This window comes from Eretmochelys imbricata, chromosome 2 (genome assembly GCF_965152235.1).
Source record: "Eretmochelys imbricata isolate rEreImb1 chromosome 2, rEreImb1.hap1, whole genome shotgun sequence".
Taxonomy (NCBI): Eukaryota; Metazoa; Chordata; order Testudines; family Cheloniidae; genus Eretmochelys; species Eretmochelys imbricata.
Window position 1 is genome coordinate 193,368,194 of NC_135573.1, and position 23,405 is coordinate 193,391,598.

A 23,405-nucleotide genomic window follows, 5' to 3' on the forward strand; every position below is an offset into this window, starting at 1 on the left:
GTGTGTGTAACATCTCTACATTTAAATAAGTAGGCACTAGCAATTTTGTAACCACATGATTAGAATCTAGCTTAATAAATTTTGGTAACCATTTATGCATAAGCCTGACTTGTTTTCTCTGGTTTACTGTAAAGCAGCTGACACAATTAAAGAACCTCAGCCGTTTTGGCTCTAAAGCCTGGCCATTAGGTGAGAGTACTAAGAGCCTAGCGTTGAGTTGTGCCGCCTCCACGGGGCAAACTCTTGGGGCACCTGTCAGTCAATCCTGGCTGCCCGCTGCGAAGGAGCTCTGAGCTCTAGCAGTTAAAGTCACGGGTGGTTAGGACCTTGGGGCATCCGTCAGCCTAGCCCGGGCTGCCCGCCGCGAAGGGACAGTGCGTCCTAGCGGTTAAAGTCACGGATGGTATAAACGGGCATAGCTGGCACCTCACCAAACATCCTTGGCCGTCGGCTAACACAGACCAAAGGGAAGAATCCTGTATTGATAGTGATTTGGGCTGATCACTAATCATAGGAATCTCTTATGTATAGGATGAATGTCAATGTGGAAATAAACATCCTTGAGGTCAAGAACAACAAACCTATCTCCCAGATATAGCAACGGTATAGTAAAGGCCAGGGTAACCATCCTGCATCTCAAATGGCAAATGAAGGTGTTGAGCATTCTGAAATCCAGGATCAGTTCCCATCTCCTTTTTTATCTTGGCTATGAGGAAATATATTGGGGATAAAAACCTTTCCCTCCATATTGAGGCGGAAGAGGTTCTATTGTGCCCAGTTGAAGGAGAGAATCCATGTCCTGGAGGAGAAGCTTCTCATGAGAGAGATCCTTGAAAAGGGACAAGGAAGGTGGGTGAGGATGGATACACTATGAAACTGAATTACATAGCCAGTAGTAATAATTGCTAATACCCATTTGTCTGATGAAATAGCATTCCAAGCTCTCTGAAAATGGGAAAGAAAATTTACGAAGGAAATCCGGGAAGAACGGGGGAGTAAAATCTGGAGGGATGTTCATTCTGTAGCTTTTGACAATCCCATCAAAAGGGATGCTTGCTGGTGGCCGCTAACTGTGATGAGAAAGTAGAAGCATCAGGTGGTCTTCTCTTTTGCGTCCTTTGACATTTCCTAGGATGCTGTGCAAGTAGATGGTGATAAAAAGAGGGTGGAGTTAACCTCTGTCTTGGGTAAGATTGAGGCTCTCTGCATATTCTTTTCATTGCAGGGCTGTAAATACTTAGAGAACATCAAGTGGCCTAGAAGTTTTTAAAAGTGTGGAGAGAGACTTCCATTCTCTCACTGAAAAGGTTAAGGCCCTCATATGGAAGGTCGTCCACTTTGGCCTGGACTTCTCTTGGAATGCCCAAGGATTGGAGCCAGGACAAACAACTCATTACAGTGGAAGTTGCCACAGAGCATGAAGCTGTATCTGCAGGGTCTAATGATGCTTGTAAGGAGGATCTTGCCATTAACAATCTTTACATTGTTAGTAATTGAAATTGTTTCCTATGCTCCTGCAACAACTTGTCAATAAAATCCATGAATTTTTTATAATTCAGATCATCATCATTTGCCATAAGAACTTGGTTATTAGATATATGGAACTGCAAACTTGCAGAATATTTTTTTCATCCGAATAGGCCTAAACATTTTGAATCAGTAGCATAAGGGGTTGAATAAACAGTACCACTCTAACACCTCTCATTAACTGCAGCTACCACAAGGTACAGGGTGTGAGTAGAAGTACCTGGCTCCCTTAACAGAAACATATTTCTTTTCAGTCTTTTTTGAAGCCCGAGCAACAGCTGCAGGAGTCTGTCATAGTTTTTGTCCAAAAGAGCCTCATTAATAGGAACAGCAATCCTCCCAGGCATAGTTTTGTGAAGGACATCCAATAATTTAGGAGTCTCTTGAACTTCCTCTAAAGGGATCTGAAGCGAAGCTGCTACTTTTTTCATTATCCCCTGAAAGTTTTTAAAGTCATCAGATCATGAAAGTGAAACCGGTGTCATTGCTTCATCAGGAGAAGAGGAGAGAGGATGTAACCATGCCTCTGTGGGTCACAAATGAGGATACCTAATTCAGGACAAACTGCTGAGAAATAGGGCAGATACACCCCAAGACCGGTGGCTAATTCCCCATAGGATATACCAAACCAGCCAAAAAGTAAACTTCTGTTTCACCATACTGGCTAACAAGAAGTCATAAAAGCAGTTTCCTTAGGCATTCCAGTCCTTGTATTACCACCAAAAACACTAGACTTAGAGATGAGCGGTTCCTTAAAACTAATCTCACCAAATAAAAGGTTCTTTTGATCTCAAAGGACCAACCACAGACCCAGGTCAATATACAACTTAGATCTTACCCAAAAATCACGCTGTTGCCAATCCTTTAGTATCTAAAATCTAAATGTGTATAAGAAAGAAAGAGGTTAAAGGAATTAAATACATACAGTAATTGCAAAGTTCTTGGTTCAAGCTGGTAGCAGTGATGGAATAAACTGCTGGCTTAAGCCAAGTCTCTGGCTGTTTCCAAATCACTGGAAGGTCCTCAGTCCATTGGTTAGAATGCTCCTATTAGTATAAGTTCATAGTACAGAGGCTTGGGCAGTAAAAAGACGCTGGAGCAGGATAGAGGCAAAATGGAGGGGTTTCCGGGGCCTTTTATATTTTCTGCCATGTGGAGAGAAACCTATTGTTTTAAACAAAAACCTTAGCACAGCTAGTAGAAAATTACAGGGGACAAGATAGTGTTTGGAGTCACATGGGCAAGTCCCATGTCCACGCATGAAGGTTTAGACACAGTAGAAGCCATTACCTCAAACAGCACATTTGCAGGACAGCTCATTCCATGTATATGGGAGTCTCCCATGGTCCATTGTCAAGTCAAGTGTTTCTTGATGAGCCACTTAATTTGAATAGTCTCTCCAAGATGTGCTGGCTAACTATCTTGCAGGCATTACCCCAGGAGCAAACATTTGAAATACAGGAATAGAGCCAATACTCATAACTTCAAGTACAAAACTACATACATACATATAGCATAATCATATTCAGCAAATCATAACCTTTTCATAGACATCTTACATGCCACATTTTGTACAAGATTTGTTGCAAATATATAACAGAGATTGCAACAATGATCTGTATGGTCATACTTTAATCGGATAACATCACAGAGGATTATGAAAACTGAACTCTCTCAACAGGGTTGATCTTGTTCTTCTGAGGGCTCTTCCCCTTGTTAGATCTGCTCAGGAGACTCATCGGACCAGGTTGATGTCTCTCTCCTTTACTGTCTGGAAGGGTACCCGGGAAGGATGCTTGTACAGGAACCCCAGTATGGCCCCTGAGGGACATTGTATGGGTGCAGAGAAGGCTCTCAGGCCATATGGGAACTCTATCTCTAGATGACAGGACAACCTAGACCCTCTATCTGAGCTTAAAGTTGGGGAATGAGCTCTAGGAGAGTATGTGGGTGAGTCACTCATGCTATGCTTAGAGTCAAGTGATGGATATGATATATCAGACTCCAGAGAAGAAGCAGCAGGAATAGGAGTAGTATGAGGCTGAGCCTGTCTTACAGTCAGTACCAGAAAGGAAAATGATGCCAAGGGAGGCATTGATTCTAGTACCAGAGGCAAATTTAAGCCTCCAGATAATAAGGGGTATTTGGGTTCATTAGAAACCCTCAAATCAGTACTGAAGGTTGGAGAGCATTATAACCATGGGGCATACTTGACACCATCAATGTAGTGCTCTGTACCAACCTGTCCTATACTAGAAACAGTCAGTGCCAATGATGAGGAAGCAATCAGTGCACACTGGGAGGATGCCAAGGGGAGCTCCATACCAAAAGACTCAGTGCCAGGCACAATCACAGAGCCCTTTGACATCAAGCCAGTACCCTGCTCCTTCAATGCAACATCTGTACCAGGATGTGAAGTCTTGCTTGACTTGGAGAAGAAAGGCAATTTTGACCTATTTTTTAAAGAGGATTTATGAGGAGATGTATCCCTCTTTTCCTTGGGAGGATGCTTAAATTTTCCTTTAAACACTTTTTCATGGCTCTTCTTACAAGATTCTTTCAATGAAGGCTTAATTGCATGCACCCTGGAGCTAACTAATTCAGGGCTTGATGGGTCACTCTTTGGTTTTTCTGGCTGTTGTACAAGCATCAGAGGGAACAGAAGCTGAAGCAGCCCTCACAGAACGATTCAGAAGGAAAATGTTTAGTCTCCCTAGAATTCCTTATTCTCCTGAAGAACCACCTACATAATGCTCACTTTGAGGGGGCTGTACAATTCCCCTAAAAATTAGAGGTAACCAGTGTGATCTCCATTAATTGGGAAAACTCACAAGCTATACAATATTTAAAACTGGGGCACTTATGCATAATCATATGGCAGACACTAATCAAACAAACAAGGTTGTAGGCGGAATACTGAGGAAAAATAAATTCCCCCTTAGTCTCATAACTATAACCAACGGACAGCTACACAAACAAAACATAAATTACTAATTAATCTAAACTGTACTATACACAAGAATGAGACGCTAAAGTAAAGCTGCTGACACTAAAGCACTCCAGCTCAGGCCAAAAGTGAAAAGAAGGAACTGAATTAGCAGTTGGTCCCACAATACCTTTTCTACCTTGGATATGGGACACAGGGATAGTTAGAGAACATGCACAGACCAAACAGACACTGCTTACCAAAAAGCCTCTGATCTAGGCACATGCACACCTAGAGTGGAATATACAAAGGGGCAAGCACTAAAAAAATATATATATATATTCTTCCTTTGCTGCAAATCAAACTTGCTAAACTTGTTTCTCAACAAGTCACTATGAATTTAACTTTACCATAGCATCAAGACATTTATTTACAATAGACTACATCACCAATACAATTTCAACATCTCTGAAAAGGAACCATTGTATTCACCTCCATTTTTCTTTTTGTCCACAATTCTTTGAGTGAGCCATTCTTTGGTTTCCTCTTTGGTGTTTTTTGCAAGCTCAATAACTACCAGAGGCCTGAAATGAGGCTCAAATGTGTCGAATGCAGACCAGCTTTCTTTCATCCTTTGACAATCTGCGAAATACTAAAAGACAACAAACATGCAATGTTAAAAATACTACAGGATACAGTCTGCAGAAAAAGAAACTTTGCTACAAACTACTTGTTTGTAGTTAGCATGTGAACGGAGGCATACTGTGGGTAGCATGCTCAGTGCCTGCTGGAGGGAAGTGCTATGCAGCACTTGAATAAACTTCACTGGGCGTCACTCAACGTAACGTTGCCTGCCTTTGGCTGAAGCTATATCCAATTCTCTTTATCTAGGATGACTGTTGCCACCATGTATAGCACATTGGTGGTGGCAGCGGTAGTGAGGAAGCAAAAAAATATAAATAAATAAATGGAAGAGAAAAATAAGGGAGGACACTGAGGCCATCTCCCTTTTCCCAACAGAGTAAAATCAGTGACAACTGTTACTAAATTAAGAGACATTATAAGAGTCTGAAAATGTTAATTTTGCACATTTATCAGAGAATTAAAAATGTTAATAAAAAGAATACTAATGTATTTATTCTGTAATACAATATATTTTGCCCTTATCCAGTTGAGAAAACAAATTTTGACAGACAGGTGATGAATAACATTGTTTGATTTTTAATGATCTCGATAAGGGTGGGTAAACAGACTATGAGCCTGAGGTGATAAGTTTTCATGAAAATTTTGCAAGCCTTCTTTACAAACACTAATTGAAACTTCACAGCACCTCTGTTAGGTAAGTAGGTAAACAGTATTCCCATTTTACAGATGGGAAAAGTAAGGCACAGTAATTAAGGGACTTGCTTAATATCACACAGCAAGTTAGTGGCACAGACAGGAACCTAAAGCTAGGTTGCAAAGAATTAAGCATGTGCATAGCTTTACACGAGTAGTCTCACTGACTTGAACTGAAGTTTTATGTTGACATTATTCCTTAAACACTTGGATAAAATGTGCTGCAAGAATAAATATATCTATCTATATCTATCTTCTTACTATATGTTCCATTCTAGGCATCCGATGAAGTGGGCTGCAGCTCACGCTCTAATAAATTTGTTAGTCTCTAAGGTGCCACAAGTACTCCTTTTCTTTTTGCGGATATAGACTAACACAGCTGCTACTCTGAAACCTATCTTTTTTCTGTATGCTTCACAGAGCAACTTAGGAGTCACTGTCAAAAGAAAAATTGGTCATCTGCCTGTTCAGTACATGAGAACAACAGACTAGATATAACCTCATTGGAGGAAATTTTGTTTTGCTACTGACTTGAATGGGGCCAGAATTTCATCCATTGTCTTTGACTGTAAGTACTTTTTCTCTCTCTCTCTTATTCAAAGTCAACAAGATTATATCTATCCTATGCAGAATGTCCATTTTTCACAACAGCTTCTCTGGATTTCTCCATGAAGCATACAGGAAAGGGTATTTCCAGTATAGGTAAGGCTACAAATTACAGAGATACAGTCAACACACAGCTCAATTTAAACAATAATTTCTTCCCTATCTTTTTAAAATATTAAAACTGAAATCATGTTTAAAAAGCTAATTTATCATTTATTAGCCTGGTCAGTTTCACTTGCTAGTTCTCATACATAGCACAATCCTGTTGCATTTGGTGTTCACAATGCTGAAATAAAATGTGTACATTTTAAGTTAATATATTATGAATGCTACTAGGTTCATAAAAATGTAAATCTACACTTTAGATGTAAATCTGTACGGACAGAATGATCTAGAAGAATGAGAATAGGACTGGAAATCAGGAATTTTAATCTTGGTTCTGAGACTAACTCAGTGTTGTTTTATACAAGCTACTTCAACTCTCTGCCTTAGTTTTCCTATTTTTAAAATGGGGGTAATACTTTCCTGTCCCCAAGGGATGTTGTGAAAATTAGTCAATGTTTGTAAAAAGCTTTCAATATGATTAGCACTGGATAAATGGTAAGTTCTATTAGCTGACAGTATCTTTTATTGAAGTAGAAAAGGAGTATTTGTGGCACCTTAGAGACTAACAAATTTATTTGAGCATAAGCTTTCGTGAGCTACAGCTCACGCTCAAATAAATTTGTTAGTCTCTAAGGTGCCACAAGTCCTCCTTTTCTTTTTACGGATACAGACTAACACGGCTGCTACTCTGAAACCTTTTATTGAAGTATTGTTCTGCTCTGAAAGTGTCCTGCAGAAAAAATGGCAGCTTCTTATTCAAAATGATCTTCTCCTTTTACGTATTCAGCATCATATTTTCTCATTTTAGTCACAAAAAAGATTTCTTACTCCTGTTAGCATTACAGAACTGCGCAAGTGGTGAAGATTCTATTCCAGGGGTCGGCAACCTATGGCACACGTGCCAAAGACGGCACGTGAGCCAATTTTTAATGGCACCCTGCTGCCTGCCAGGTCCCAGCCGCCGGCCCCACTCAGACCGCTGTCGAACCCAGGCCGGCAGCAGGCTGAACAGGGCCGGAGGCCAGGACCCCAGCAGGCAGCATCGTGCCATTAAAAATCCTGCCTGCCCTGGCCTGCTCTTCTCCACCCCCGTCCCCCCCCGGGGGCAGGGTGAAAAAGCTTGGTCATGCCAGCTTCTGCTGCAAAGCAGGCAAGGTCCCCGCTCCCCAGCCTCTTCCCCCAGCATGTTGGGTTCCTGCCCCTCCTCCTCTCCCTCCCTGCTGCTGATCAGCTGATGGCCCTTGCGTGGGAGGGGGAGAAGCGGAGCCGCAGTGCACTCGCTGCTCCAGGGAGGAGGTGGAGAAGGGGGGTGGAATTAGGGCATATCCCCTCCAGCCCCCTGCCATGAGCCACTCTGGGCAGGGGGCTGGGAGCACCCCCACGACCCTAGCCCACACCCCCAGCCCTCTGCCCTGACCCCTGCACCTCCCTCACATACTCCAAGCCCCCCCATGCCCTGACTCCTGCACCCCCCTCACATACTCCCAGACCCCCATGCCCTGACTCCTGCACCCCCCACATTCCCACCCCCACCCTGAGCACCAAACGAGAGCTCCTGCACACACCCCCATTCCCACCTGTGCCCTCACACCAAATGGGAGCTCCCCAGGTACGCACTCCACACCCAAAACTCCTGCCCCAACCCTGAGCCCCCTCCCTCATTCTAGCTCCTGGCCAGACCCTACACCCCAACCCCCAGCCTGCTCCTTCACCCCCAGCCCTGTGCTCAGTGCACTCCCACCCTCAGCTCAGTGCAGAGAGGAAGAGAATGGGCTAGAACAAGGGAGATGGTAGGTACCCATTCTATGTGGGCAGGGCTGGGATCCCAGACTGGCAGCAGGCTGAGTAGAGCCGGCAGCCGTGACCCTGGCTGGCAGGAGCCAACGGACGGAACCCCAGACCAACAGCGGGCTGAGTGGCAGCAGGCTGAGCGGCTCAGCCTGCTGCCAGTCTGGGGTTCTGGCTGCCGGCCCCTTGCCAGCCGGTGTCCCGGCCGCAGGTCCTGCTCAGCCTGCTGCCAGCCTAGGTGAACGGAACCCCAGGCTGGCAGAGGGCTGAGCAGGCCAGCGGTGTAAAATCAGCATTTTAATTTAATTTTAAATGAAGCTTCTTAAACATTTTGAAAACCTTGTTTACGTTACATACGACAATAGTTTAGTTATATAATATATAGACCTATAGAGACAGACTTTCTAAAAAACGTTAAAATATATTACTGGCACGCGAAACCTTAAATTAAAATGAATAAATGAAGATTCGGCACACCACTTCTGAAAGGTTGCCGACCCCTGTTCTATTCCATCTTGTTGCTCCTGTTTGAGATTGCACAAGTGTCACCAACGATGTTATCTGGAGGCAAAAGGGTTCGGGGCGGAGCTGCAGTCGAATTGCCGCTGCGTGACACGGACTGGCGCCCGATTCTAAATGCAGCCCCAAGCACGTGCTTGGAAAGCTGGTGCCTGGAGCCAGCCCTGACAGGGTTACACAGATGTAACAGACTATAACCTGGCCCGTAGAATCTTTACTATTTGTGACGATACACAACATAAGAAAAAAACGATCATATTTGATCAAGAAACTAGGGACACACAAACATAGAATTCCCTTATGCCATTTTATATCCATCCTTCCAAGAAGAATTGCACTCAGTTTACTTAGGTGTGTGTACAGCAATTGGCACCCTAGTCTCAGTACAAATAATAAACACCCTTCCTACATCTACTACTTGATGGTCCAAGGGGTACATCTAGAAGGTAGCATGGAGTGCAGTTGACATGCCCCAGAAAGGCATGCCACATCCACTTAGATGTGTCACAAACGCCAGCACTCTACGGGTAACAGAAGGAGAAATGCAATTACTGTTTAGCTGTTACTGTTAGCAAACAGAAAGTATGCTGACCTTGTTATAAATCAACTGTTTCATAATACTTTGGAATTGAAGAAAATATAGAATATTAATTTCATTAATGTAATACATTTTATTGAATAAATTTAATACAAAGGTTTTCAGACAAAAAACTTGTTTATTCTCCAGTAAAAGAATTGTGTTCACATTATCTACTTCATGATTTTATTCATAAAGTGCCATCAGTATGCTCAGTTTTCAAACAAGGAGACATAACTTTTGCTCCAAGAAGAAACAATGATCTAAATATTAATATTGTATTGTAATTCAGAAGATAGCACTGTCCAGATAAAAGGCAGCTGTGAAGGGCATCAAAACATATCTTTCACACTTCAACACACCTGTGAGTGATTCAGGCACGGAGGGGAAAAGCGTTAAGACCACCCTGGCTCTGGTTATCACAAATTCCAGCTAATCCTAAAATCAGTCTAATTCACTTGCTCACGTTCAAATCCCAATTAGCAGAAACCAATTCTATGATGTGAAAAACCACGGGACCTACTTCGAAAGGAAGACAATTTGATGGTTATTAAATGTAGGTTGCAACGGGTGATCTACTTCCTTTGCAAATCTGCAAAATGCAATCCGGGCAGTCCAGCCCCACCCCGACCACAGCTCGGAGAGGGGTGGAGGAGAGGGCAAAGTTGGAGCAACACGGCAGGGTCCTAGAGAAGAGTAAGCGTACGCGCAGTCTTGCCCGCTACCAACGCCCCAGTACTTCTGCACCCCTAACGCCTTAGGCCCTCCCCAGTGCCCGGCTTCTCTGGGGTGCCAGCCGTGAGCGGACCCCGGGCCACTCAGGGATGGGCGAGGGAGGCTCCTCCTCTCCCGGCGGCGCAGACACGGCAGGGACTAGCGGAGAGCAGGGGGCTCACACTCACCCTCTGCCGCTTTATTCCACGTCCGCAGGCGAGGGAGGGAGCAGAGCGGCTGCGGCTGATGGGAGGGGGCGTTAGACCCGCCGTAACAACAGGGAGCGTGCGCCGGTGTTAGGGGCGCGGCTGCTCGCGCCAAAAGGGCGGGCCCAAGAGGGACGCGAGGCGGGGCTTAGGGAAGGAGAAGCGCTCGGGGAAGACCGCGGGAGCCGCGCGCGCCAGGAGGCGGGGCTAGGAGAGCGCTTGCGCGCACTCGGAGGAGAAAACGGAGGGGGAGAGCGGACTGCGCGAACCAAAGGGCGGGGCTAAAACGTTGCCTGAGAGTTACTCCGCCCTCCCCCTTTCTCAAGAGCGGTTGGGCGGCGGTTGGCCCCGACGGGACTCGTGCATAGCCCCTTCAAGCGTTTGGCAGCCGTGTAGCTGTGCAGCTGCTGCTAAAAATGGGAGCAAAGGCTTTGCATGGGGGCGTAGAGAGCCATGTATGGTACACACACCCCTAGGCTGCTGTGCGTCTGTGCGCCCCTAGGCAGTGCCTCGCTGTCCTTCACTGCTAGTTGTACCCGTACTGGGGTCGGGGGGGGGTGCAGTGTACATATGCCACACGCGGGAGCCAGCGTAGACCTGCTGCATGTTGCTCTTTAGCCTCTGGAGCGTGGGGAAAGCAAGGTCAGGATCCTCCCCACCAGGGTGCTAGGAGTCTGGCAGCAGCCCTTGGCCAGAAGTGGTTTTCCTGAGATGCACAGTTTACAGTTTTGTTCAATGGCTTTCAGTATCTGCACTCTATAAATTGTTCCAACGCCCCTGCTCCCCACACAGGCATTAGGACTCTACATAGTCATGTGTGCCCATCTCCCATGCCCACATGCACCCCTTCTGTCTTGCTGCTCCCTGCCATCCACCATATCCTGCTTTTCACCCTGTAACTCCTCAGAGCTCATGGCTTCCGGCAGCAGTAGCTATTCTGGCCTCCTGTACTTTCAGTATTATCCATTGTGCAATAAGAAGTTAAAGAAAACAAGCTACTTCCTAATACATACATGAGCCTCCCACTGGCCCACAAAATCTTATTTTCCACTCCCTTACCCTACCTCTCCTTGCTTTGTTGTCTCCTGTTTGTTCTAGTCTTAATTTAGGGACTACCCCAGCAAACCTGTATTACAGGGTGTAGTACGTACTTACAACCCATTGATTTCAGTGGGATTATTCACAGTAGTAAATGCTAAATCCATTTTATTTACCTGTTGTATAATTTCCTGCAATCTAGAGAGCACATTTCTGTTTGTACAACCACCTAAAGAGAACTGTACAGAATAGTCCTAAATTTTCTAATATTTCCAGTATCAGACCTCAAAAAAATAAAAAAAGGAATTGTCACTCCTTTCTCTCCCCCAAATCCTCAGGAAATTAATTGAGATTTTATATATATATATATATATATATAATCCCATTTGATTATATATATATATATACACATCCGTTTGATCTTAACAGATGAGTACCAATTAATGTTACAGAAATAAAAAAAATTGCACAGAGAAACCTCTTTCCAAACCCCAAATTTGGCATTCAGTTTAACTCTGTGCATATGAGAAAGAATCAGTCATTAAGTACGTAATTCTGCTGATACATCAAAATTACTAATTTTTTCCTTGAGTCCTAGTAAAAGGTGGATTCTGTCAATATGTCAAGGCTCAATTGAAAGAAAATTTAATATAAAGGCTGAATTGGTAAGAGTCACTTCATACAAGCAGGAATTGTTGCCAGTAGCTAAGGATAACAACAATAATGTTTAAGACATCTCAAACATGAGAGACACAGTTAAATAGTTTTACAAAGAGGATTTGGTTCTCCCCTGTTGCTACAAGGTGATAAACATTACAAGAGCCATTGATCTACAGGTCCTGCTGTGAGAGGGAAGGTTTAGCTTATCAAAACTTGTTCTGGTCCCAGTCTCTAAGTGGACACCAGTGTGCTGAGTCTTATATAAGTACTTTTTATCTGTATATTTACAAAAGAAGGTAAACACTATTACTATCTTCATTCTACTGATGAGGAAACTGAGGCACAAATAGGTGTAGTGACTTCCCCAAAGTCATACAGCAAGCCTGTAGAAGAGCAGGGGATATAATCTACATTCATTATCACAGCATAGAGACCATTAGGTCAAATCTGAATTTTATTACAACTGTAGAGGAAATTACTTTTCCAGTGATATGTAGCCCAATTTTCACATGCTAGCAGTTGTATTTTCCTTTTTGTTACAGGGGTTTGCAAGAAGCAGCTTCCACAGACAGACTGCAGCACAGAGACAGAGGCTGGGAAATGGAAAGTGGCTACCCATTCGTTGTGCATGAGACCCTGACAGGGGGTGTTTGGCCAGAGAAGAGGGGAAGTTGCTGAGAGAGAAGAGTGACTGACACTCCTGGTCAACCAACTGCACCCAACAATGTCTGCATGTGGCTGGGACTCCCAGTTATGTGCATCCAGCCCAAACATTGTTTGTGGGGGAAATAGGGGAGTTTACTTTCAGAAGTAGAGACAGGTGAAGTTGTTCGGTTGCTCTCTACACGGTAGAAGAGAGGTAAATCCCTTTTACCTGCTAGTGAAAGGAGCCCAGCTCATTCACAGCACCCAGTTTCACCACTCAGTCAGCTATTGCCAAAACAGCTTGGCTATAGCAGGCATTGGACAAAGAAAAGCCCGTCCCTCCACTCAAGCAATCACCAGCCACAATATAGAACCAGCAGAAAGAGAGGAGGCCAACCTGCCTAGGTGTGGACAAAGCGAAGAGGAGGGAAGCAGCTCTCAGATTACTATCCAGAAGGAACAGATAGAAGGCCAGCCTCACCTACTAGGCCTCCCTAGCACAGAAAGTCAAGGGAGGATTAGTATTTGAGCAACACAGAGACCTGCCCTCCAGTCCAGAGAGCAATCTGTCTCACAGTATGATACTGTACCAATACTGGGTGTGTCTACACTTTGGGCTGGAGGTGTAAATTCCACTTTGACTTTGAGGACATGTACTTGGATGGGTACATACTTGGAATGGCTAGCCCATCATGCAGCTGCAGCTACATTCTATTTTTAGCATGGTAGCTCCATCAGACAGGTACATCTACTCAAGCTGGAATTTACACCTTCAGCTCCAGTGTAGATATACCAGGTGAGTATTTTCACTTACTCTTAGGAAATACCCAGAGGTCATTCAAGACCTTGTCTAAGAGACTCAATTAATTTCAGTGTAAAGACAGGCGAAGGATTACAGAGAGTTGAAGGATAGTGTCAGCGCCCAAATGATGGTCAGGACTCTGACATAAAAACAACGGCAAGTTTACTTTTCTTTAATCAATCCTAAAGAGCTCTAACACAAGTGACAGTGTGTACATACTGACCAGCTGAGATCTGTGGGTAGACTTTACGATTGGACCCTCTTTTCTTTTATATTCTGTTTGTAGAATTCAGATTGTATTTAATTATTGCAAAAGATGTGATTATTTGAGGGGAGGGGTGTTTGATTATTGTTGTGGAGTTAACACTTTGGTATCTCTCTTCCCCTTGATTTCCCTGACCTTTCCTTTTACCCATGGTTCCTACTTATCCCCTCTTCTTTTTATGTAACCCAAACCCTTTCTCTTAAATGTTGGGAGGGGTTTTCCTACAACTTTTTGGTTCTTGATTCCTATTAAATATATTGTTAATGTCCTAGGTATCAGAGGGGTTATATATAAGCATGTATTCACCTGACCACTAGATGGAGGCACTATGTAGTCTATAGATTGACAACTTGAGGTGTGCCATTAACCCAGTGGTCCTATGGTGAGGCAGAGAGTTTCTTAGAAGGGAAAAGCAAATGGCCTCTTTGGGCATGTCTACACTGCAATTAAAACCCCTGGATCAGGCTAAGGAGCTGTTTAATTGTGGTGTAGATCTTCAGACTCAGGCTGGAGCCGGGGCTCTAGGACTCTGCAAGATGGGAGGGTGCCAAAGCGTGGGCAGCAGCCTGAGTCAAACATCTACACCACAATCAAACAGCCTCTTTGACTGAGCCCCACGAGCTTGAGTCAGCTGGCATGGGCCAACTATAGGTGTCTAATTGCAGTGTAGATATAACATACCCTTCTACTCTTAAGGACAAGGGGTGTACTAGTAGAGGGCTATACCAGGAGTTGAAATATTGTAACAAACACATATACTGCAATCGAAAGATAATTATTATATAAATAACCCCCAGTGGTGAGCTGTGACTAGATCTCTTATTTTCCACCTATACAAAAAAAATATGAAAGCCTTTACCATTTAAATCCTAATAGATTCCTTATCCTCTCTGTAAATTGGCCTCTAATGGGCAACATCTAATGGCCTTTAATGGGCAACAAAGCATGAAGTGCCTAATTCTGCAAAAAGGTGAGTACCTCCTAGAAGGTTCTGTGCTTTCTCTCTGAGTTCAATGAAGTTGAGAATACTCTGTACCTCTTGGGTGGGACTCTATCTCGCAGGATTGGACCCAAAAAGATAGTATATTATAGTCTGGCCATTCATACTGACTTACATCCAGAATTCCCCAAATTGTAATTGTCACTGATTGTGATAAATTTTACTGGTGAAAGGAGATGGTTTGGTAAAGGTTCCTTTATTTTATTCTTCTAGAGTAGACTTTTTAAAAACTATATCAAATCTTGAGGAAAATCTCACAGAAATGAGCACATCAAAATGGTTAAGTGTAGATAAAATAATGGGCAACTTTTAGCTAGTATTTATATAAAAGTTATAAAACTTTCTGTACCAATTATCATTTATATTTTAGAGTTATCAAAGAAAAAACAGAAATTTTATTTTCTACCACACAGCACATGAACATTTTGCTTTCCAGACTTTCTTTCTCATTATCTTATTTTTGTTACTATTGCAAAAAATGACTATAGTAGTTCTAGTTAGTGTAGAATTATTTTTCAAAATAAAGGATTTTTTTCAAGGGTCTATTATGTGCTGTGTGTGACCAAAGGAAGATAAGCTGCAAAGAATAAAAGAAAAATTGAAATTTTAACTGATAGATCTTCAATAGCCATCAATTCAGAAATACTAAAGACCACATATTTGTAGATTTAATTACATTTTCCATAAATTCTAATTTATCTTTCATACTGCTAAGTGGTCCACTTAGAACATTAGTACTATCTGTACAGCAAAATCTTTAGTCTTGTCATCAAGTTCATTGACTTTGTCTTCTACAGCTGTAGTGTTATTCTAAAATCTTATTTGAAACAGAGCATAATTTATACAAAAATGTTTCAAACTGAGTTTGAAGAGCTTTTATTCCAAACTGTAAACCCTGTATATAATGGAAACCACTTCAAGCCAGGGGGTATCATAGCACCCTCAGCACCCCTAGTTCCAGCACCTATGGGGTCCCCCAAGGATCTGTACTGGGACCTGTGTTGTTTAACATTTTCATAAATGATCTGGAAAAGAGGACAAACAGTAAGAGGACAAAGTTTACAGATGATAAAATATTACTCAAGTCCAAATCAGACTGTGAAGAGTTACAAAGGGATCTCACTAAACTGGATGACTGAGCAACAAAAAGGCAGATGAAATTCAGTCAAAAAAGCTAACAAAGTTAGGAACCATTAGGAAAGGGATAGATAATGAGACAGAAAATATCATAATGTGACTATATAAATGCATGTGATGCCCACACCTTGAATACTGTGTGTAGTTCTGGTCCCCCCCACATCTCAAAAAACTAGGGTGACCAGACAGCAAGTGTGAAAAATCGAGACGTGGTTGGGGGGTAATAGGAGCCGATATAAAAAAAAGACCCAAAAATCGGGACTGTCCCTATAAAATCGGGACATCTGGTCACCCTACAAAAAACATTTCTTAGAATTGGAAGAAGTACAGAGAAGGGCAACAAAGGAGTATGGAACAGCTTCCATACAAGGAGAGATTAAAAAGACTGAGCCTGTTCATCTTAGAAAAGAGATGACTAAGGAGAAGAGAAATATGTTAGAGGTCTATAAAATCATGAACAATGTGGAGAAAATGAATATGTGAAGGGGTAAATAACACTTGCCTAACACAAGAACCAGGCGTTACTCAATGAAATTAATAGGCAGCAGGTTTAAAACAAACAAAAGGAAGTATTTCTTCACACAGTGCACAGTGAACCTGTGGAACTCATTGTCAGGGAAACTGTGAAGGCCAACAGTGTAAGTGGGTTCAAAAAAATCTGCCTGCAGCAGATGACTGACACCCTTTTGGAGGAAGAAATAACACAGGCAGGGATTCAGGTGAACTGCTGAGCTGCATGTAGAATGGGAGTGGGGAAGCACTGGAGGAAATCCACAAATCCCCTTTGTCTAACAGTAATGTAGCTAAATTTGACCCTTTATTTCTAGTTATTAGTCAACAAATATAGCCATATGCTCAGTACTACATCATAGACAACTGAAGAGCAAGTGAGGGCTAGGGAATCAAACTCACAATTTATATTGGTTACTGACCGTCTCCAGAAAGATCAGTAGCAAACAGTTCATGGAGCACATTTTGATAGGAAAATTTTCCAGTCCAAAAATTTAGACCAGTTTTAATCACTTAAGCACCATAAGCATTTATAAGGCCATACTGTCATTTACAATAAGACTCCTTTACATCACTCTGACAATGTAAAGGAGCCTTAAAACTTTTATACCTGTTTTATACTCATGGGGGAATTCATTAAGAACAATGTGAACAATTCACTAAGCAGGCAGGCTGCTACATTCTGCTCTGCCTGAGGAAACAGAGCTTTCTCCATGCCTACCTCCTTAGAAACGCTCCAAAGCCCTGCCCCTCAAGGCAGGGTGCACTGTGATATTAAGTGAGAGGGCCAGAGTCTCTCTCACTCACTCACACGCTCCGCCCCACCCCACCCCTCCGGTGATGATTTACGTCTCCCTTATCTGCTCCAGATGCCCAAACTGACGTGCCCGCCCTGCCTGGGAGGGGCATGTGACCACTCTTGCAGCTTCCTTTTGCTTCCCTGTCAGAATTCATTTTTCTTCAGGGAAGCAAAAAAATCTGCAGCAGACATGAATTCTGTGCGTGTCCAGTGGCACACAATTCCCTCAGGAGTACTGTATGATCATTCTTATGGGTTTTTTTTATATACATATATGGTTACACTGAGAACTTGAGTTTCATGTGAGTGGAATGAATTTTACCCAATATGAATGAGGCCATGAGGTGGTAAGGGCTTGATCCAAAACCAATGGAAAGCCTCCTTCTGACTTCCCTGAGCCTTGGTTTAGGTCCAGATCTTCAAAAGCTTTTAGGCTTCTGTCATAAATATAAAGGGAAATGTAAACACCTTTAAAATCCCTCCTGGCCAGAGGAAAAACCCTTTCACCTGTAAAGGGTTAAGAAGCTAGGATAACCTCGCTGGCACCTGACCAAAATGACCAATGAGGAGACAAGATACTTTCAAAAGCTGTGGGGAGGGAGAAACAAATCCTCTCTCTCTCTGTCTGGGTGATGCTTTTGCCAGGGACGGAACAGGAATGGAGTCTTAGAACTTAGTAAGTAATCTAGCTAGATATGCATTAGATTCTGATTCCTTTAAATGACTGAGAAAATAAGCTGTGCTGAATGGAATGTAGATTCCTGTTTTTGTGTCTTTTTGTAACTTAAGGTTTTGCCTAGAGGGATTCTCTATGTTTTGAATCTAATTACCCTGTAAGGTATTTACCATCCTGATTTTACAGAGGTGATTCTTTTTACTTTTTTTTCTATTAAAATTCTTCTTTTAAGAATCTGATTGCTTTTTCATTGTTCTTAAGATCCAAGGTTTTGGGTCTGTGTTCACCTATGCAAATTGGTGAGGATTTTTATCAAACTTTCCCCAGGAAAGGCGGTATAAGGGTTGGGAGGATTTTGGGGGGAAAGACTATTCCAAATGGACTCTTTCCCAGTAATATACCAGTTAGACGTTTGGTGGTGGCAGTGATAAATTCCAAGGGCAAAAGGTAAAATAGTTTGTACCTTGGGGAAGTTTTAACCTAAGCTGGTAAAAGTAAGCTTAGGAGGTTTGCATGTAGGTCCCCACATCTGTACCCTAGAGTTCAGAGTGGGGAAGGAACCTTGACAGCTTCTAACTAAAACCAGTGGTAGTGAGGCACCTAAATACCTTTGGAGAATTTGTGCCTATGCCTGCTCCTGCTCCCACTACCATCAGTGACAAACCTACCATCCACATCAATGGTGTAGTATCGTGCCCTTAGGCCTGGTCTACACTACAGAGTTAGGTCGAATTTAGCCACTTCAGGTCGATTTAAAAATGACCGCATCCACACAACCAACCCTGTTCCGTTGACCGAAAAGGCTCTTAAAATTGACTTCTGTACTCCTCCCTGACAAGGGGAGTAGCGCTAAAATCGACCTTGCTGGGTCAAATTTGGGGCAGTCAAGATGCAAATAGACGGTATTGGCCTCCAGGAGCTATCCCAGACTGCTCCATTGTGACCGCTCTGGACAGCACTTTCCACTCCGATGCACTAGCCAGGTACACAGGAAGAGCCCCAGGAATTTTTGAATTTCATTTCCTGTTTGGTCAGCATGGCGAGCTCAGCAGCACAGGTGACCATGCAATTCCAGAATCGCAAACGAGCTCCAGCATGGACCGAAAGGGCGACACTGGATCTGATTGCTGTATGGGGAGAAGAATCTGTGCAGGCAGAACTCCGATCCAAAAGAAGAAATGCAAATATATTTGCCACAATCTCACAGGGCATGTTGGACAGAGGCTACACCAGGGACACACAGCAGTGCCGCGTGAAAGTTAAGGAGCTCAGGCAAGCCTACCAAAAGACAAAGGAGGCAAACGGTCGCTCCGGGTCAGAGCCCCATACGTGCCGCTTCATGTTCATGCTGAACAGCTGCATGCCATTCTAGGGGGGGACCCTACCACTACCCACCTCTGTCCGTGGACACCTGCAAGGGGAGAGTCTCAAGCCACATGGAGGAGGATTTTGTGGATGAGGAAGAGGAGGAGGAGAATGTGCAGCAAGCAAGCGGTGAATCCGTTCTCCCCCGCAGCCAGGACCTTTTCATCACCCTGGATCCAATACCCTCCCAAGGCTGGATCCCTGACCCTGAAGCCAGAGAAGGCACCTCTGGTGAGTGCACATTTGTAACTACAGTAGGGGGTTTAAAAGCAATAGTGTTCATGATCACCTGGTTGAAATAGGGGAATTTTTGTAAGGGAACAGTAAAAGGACCCCATTCATGCTGGGCTGTTTGTGCTTGGCTAAAAGGGATCATCCCAGAGAATAGCCATGCGGTGCGGTGGGGGTAGGTGTGGGCTGCACATCTACCCGAATACTGCAGCCCCTCCTTTTAAATGTGAAACCCAACCCATTGCTTGCTCTGGGGGGGTGCTGCAATTTGATAACATTCCCACATGTTATGAAGGCGTAAGAAGCCAACCCAATTTTTCTCTCCCTTTTTATCTCCCCCCAGGTGCAAATGTTTCTACGCTCCCCCTATCATCTCCGTCCCTGAGGTTATCGCAGATTAGAAGGCGGAAAAAAAACGCACTCGCAATGACATGTTTTTCGAGCTCATGCAGTCCTCCCGCACTGATAGTGCACAGCTTAATACATGGAGGCATTCAGTGGCAGAGGCCAGGAAATAATTAAGTGAGCATGAAGAGCGGAGGCAGGACGCGATGCTGAGGCTAATGGGGGAGCAAACAGAAATGATGAAGCATCTGTTGGAGGAGCAAATGGACATGATGAAGTGTTTGTTGGAGTTGCAGGAAAGCCAACAAGAGCACAGACCCCCACTGCATCCACTGTATAACCGCCTACCCTCCTCCCCATGTTCCATAGTCTCCTCACCCAGACGCCCAAAAATGCAGGGGGGCCCCCCTCTGGGCACCCAGCCACTCCACTCCAAACAACAAAAGGCTGTCATTCAAACAGTTTGATTTTTGTAGTGTGGCTACAATAAACAATGTGGCCTTGTTCTTCCCTCCTCCCCCACCCCACCCAGGCTACCTTGTCCGCTATCTCATTTTTTTTTAATTAGTAAAGAAAGAATGCATGGTTTGAAAACAATAGTGACTTTATTTTGAAGGGGGGAGAGTGGTTGGCTTACAGGGACTTAAAATCAACAAAGGGGGTGGATTTACATCAAGGAGAAACACACACAACTGTCACACCGAAGCCTGGCCAGTCATGAAACTGGTTTTCAAAGCTTCTCTGATGCGCAGCGCGCCTTGCTGTGCTCTTCTAATCACCCTGGTGTCTGGCTGCTCAAAATCGGATGCCAGGCTATTTGCCTCAACCTCCCACCCTGCCATAAACATCTCCCCCTTACTCTCACAGATATTATGGAGCACACAGCAAGCAGCGAGCTTTTAAACATCCAAAGGCACATTCTACCACCATTCTGCATTTGCTCAGCCTATAGTTGAACTGCTCCTTACTACTGTCCAGGGTGCCTGTGTTAGGCTTCATGAGCCATGGGAGCAAGGGGTAGGCTGGGTCCTCAAGGACAACTATTGGCATTTCAACATCCCTAACAGTTATTTTCTGGTCTGGGAAGTAAGTCCCTTCTTGCAGCTGCTCGAACAGCCCTGAGTTTCTAAATATGCAAGCGTCATACACCTTTCCCAGCCATCCCACACTGATGTCAGTGAAACGTCCCTTGTGATCCACCAGTGCTTGCAGCACCATTGAGAAGTACCCTTTGCGGTTTATGTACTGATTGGCAAGGTGGACCAGTGCCAAGATGGGGATATGTGTTCTGTCTATCGCTCCACCACAGTTAGGGAAACCCATTGCAGCAAAGCCATCCACTATGACCTGCACATTTCGCAGAGGCACTACCCTTGATAACAGAATGTCAATAATTGCATTGGCTACTTGGATCACAGCAGCCCCTACAGTAGACTTGCACACTCCAAATTGATTCCTGACTGACCGGTAGCAGTCAGACGTTGCAAGCTTCCACAGGGCTATCGCCACTTGCTTCTCAACTGTCAGGGCAGCTGTCATCTTGGTATTCCTGTGCTTCAGGGTGGGGGAAAGCAACTCACAGAGTTCCAGGAAAGGGGCCTTATGCATGCAAAAGTTTTGTAGCCACTGGGAATCATCCTATACCTGAAACACCATGTGGTCCCACCAGTCTGTGCTTGTTTGCCGGGCCCAGAATTGGCGTTCCACTGTATCAACCAGCCTCACTGCCACCATGATGTCCCAATTGCCACAGCCCGTTCTTTCAGGAACGTCTGTGTCCATGTCCTCTTCAAAATCCTTCTCGTGCTGGCGTCTCTTAGCCTGGTTTTGCATATATTCCAGGATAATGCGCGAGGTGTTTACAATGCTCACAACAGCAGCGGTGATGGTGAGCTGAGTGGGCTCCATGCTTGCCGTGGTATGGCATCTGCAGGAGAGCAGAGTTGCAGCGGAAGCGGTGAATGATGACGGTGAGCAGTCGTACAGCACCCAGGAGGACCAGCACAGATCCCCCGAGCTCATCGCTTGGGAGCAGGAGAGCAGAGTTGCAGCGGAAGCGGTGTATGACAATGGTTAGCAGTCCTACTGCACCGTCTGCTGACAGCAGCACCCAGGACACAACAGTAGTGACGACGGTGAGCTGAGCTGAGCGGGCTCCATGCTTGCCGTGGTATGACGTCTGCATGGAAAAAAGGACCGAAACAATTGTCTGACGTTGCTTTCACGGAGGTAGGGGTGACTGACGACATGTACCCAAAACCACCCGCGATAATGTTTTTGCCCCATCAGGTATTGGGAGCTTAACCCAGAATTCCAGTGTGCGGCGGAGACTGTGGGAACTGTGGGATAGCTACCCACAGTGCACCGCTCCGTAAGTCGATGCTAGCCACAGTAGTGAGTACGCACTCCGCCGACTTAATGCACTTAGTGTGGACATATGCAATTGACTGTATAAAATCGATTTCTAAAAATCGACTTCTATAAAATTGACCTAATTTCGTAGTGTAGACATATCCTGTGTGAAGAAGTGTGGATTGTGTTAAAATCATAGATTTTAAGGCCAAAAGGGACCACTAAAGCATTGAGTCTGCTTTCATGTAATCATAGGTCACCAACACCACCCAGCACCTGCATATTAAACCCGACAACTGAAATGAGACCAAAGTATTAGAATGCTAAGGAGACTGAACTATGACGTGCCACAGGACATACATGCCACCCAGTTCTATATTTGATTCATTGGATCAAGTTAGTGCACTTGAACGACTTATTCACTGTGTGGAAGAGAGGAGGAGTTAATGAGGACGAGCTGGCTGAGCCCCAACCTTGTTGAGACTGAGTAATGCTTCTGTCCGGAGTGCAGGAACTAGGCGATATCTAATCCCTCTACTGAGATAGTATGTCAACTAATTCTTACTTGTTGAATCTTCAACTGCCCACATATGTCTAGATATTTGTTTTAGTTATAGAACTTCTTAGGGTTGCTGCCACCTCTTCAGGTGGAGCAGCTTTCCCCATTCACAGCATAATGTAGGCATCCAATCAGAAAGGAAAGATAAGACGTCAGATAAGAGCCCCATAATGTGTATTTTAAACAAATATATACACAATGTTATGCTAGAGGTTGGGCACCTCCATGAGGGTGTGTATTTGATCTATGGGTCATCACAGATCTCAATGAAACTGGTGGACATGATAGCACCTTCCATTCAGGCTAACTGAAGCAGCAGTTAAATTCCCCCTTTTTAAGTGACAGATGAAACAATAGAAGGTACAGTCTTTGTTTAAAATGGTTTCTCTAGCAATCGCACTTTGTCCAGCATGGCTGACTGCCTCTCAGTCAGGACCTTCCACAGAAGCACAGGATGCTGATTCCTTCTTGTCTTTCTAGGAGAAAGTTAACTTGGAGTTCTTTGCCCCTCTCATTTATAGTCCAGTGAACCTTTGAAATGGATTCTTCTGAAGGTTACCCCCCAAAATAAAGTTCATTCAAGTTGTGAGGAAGGAGACATGGAGTATGGCGGTGAAGGCACTTCCATGCTGATTTCTTCCCCAATGGTGTTTGCTAAAATGCAAATTGGTTTGTTCCTGTCCCTTCAATGCAAATGAATGGCCTCTTGACATGT

The 23,405-nt window shown here is 44.1% G+C and overlaps 1 protein-coding gene across 2 annotated transcripts in view; it reads right to left on the reverse strand.

Annotated features, from left to right (window-relative positions):
- ANO10 (anoctamin 10) overlaps positions 1-23,405 on the reverse strand; it is a 286,449-nt gene that overhangs the window by 253,740 nt on the left and 9,304 nt on the right. The window contains exons 1-2 of one of the 2 annotated variants that reach the window (XM_077811220.1): positions 10,289-10,369; positions 4,946-5,105 (exon numbers count right to left, since the gene is read on the reverse strand). In XM_077811220.1, coding sequence (XP_077667346.1) covers positions 4,946-5,084 — 139 coding nt within the window. In that variant the 5' untranslated portion in view covers positions 5,085-5,105; positions 10,289-10,369. Of the gene's footprint in view, positions 1-4,945; positions 5,106-10,288; positions 10,370-23,405 lie in introns of those variants that run through there. The other variant, XM_077811221.1, reaches the window with a different exon arrangement.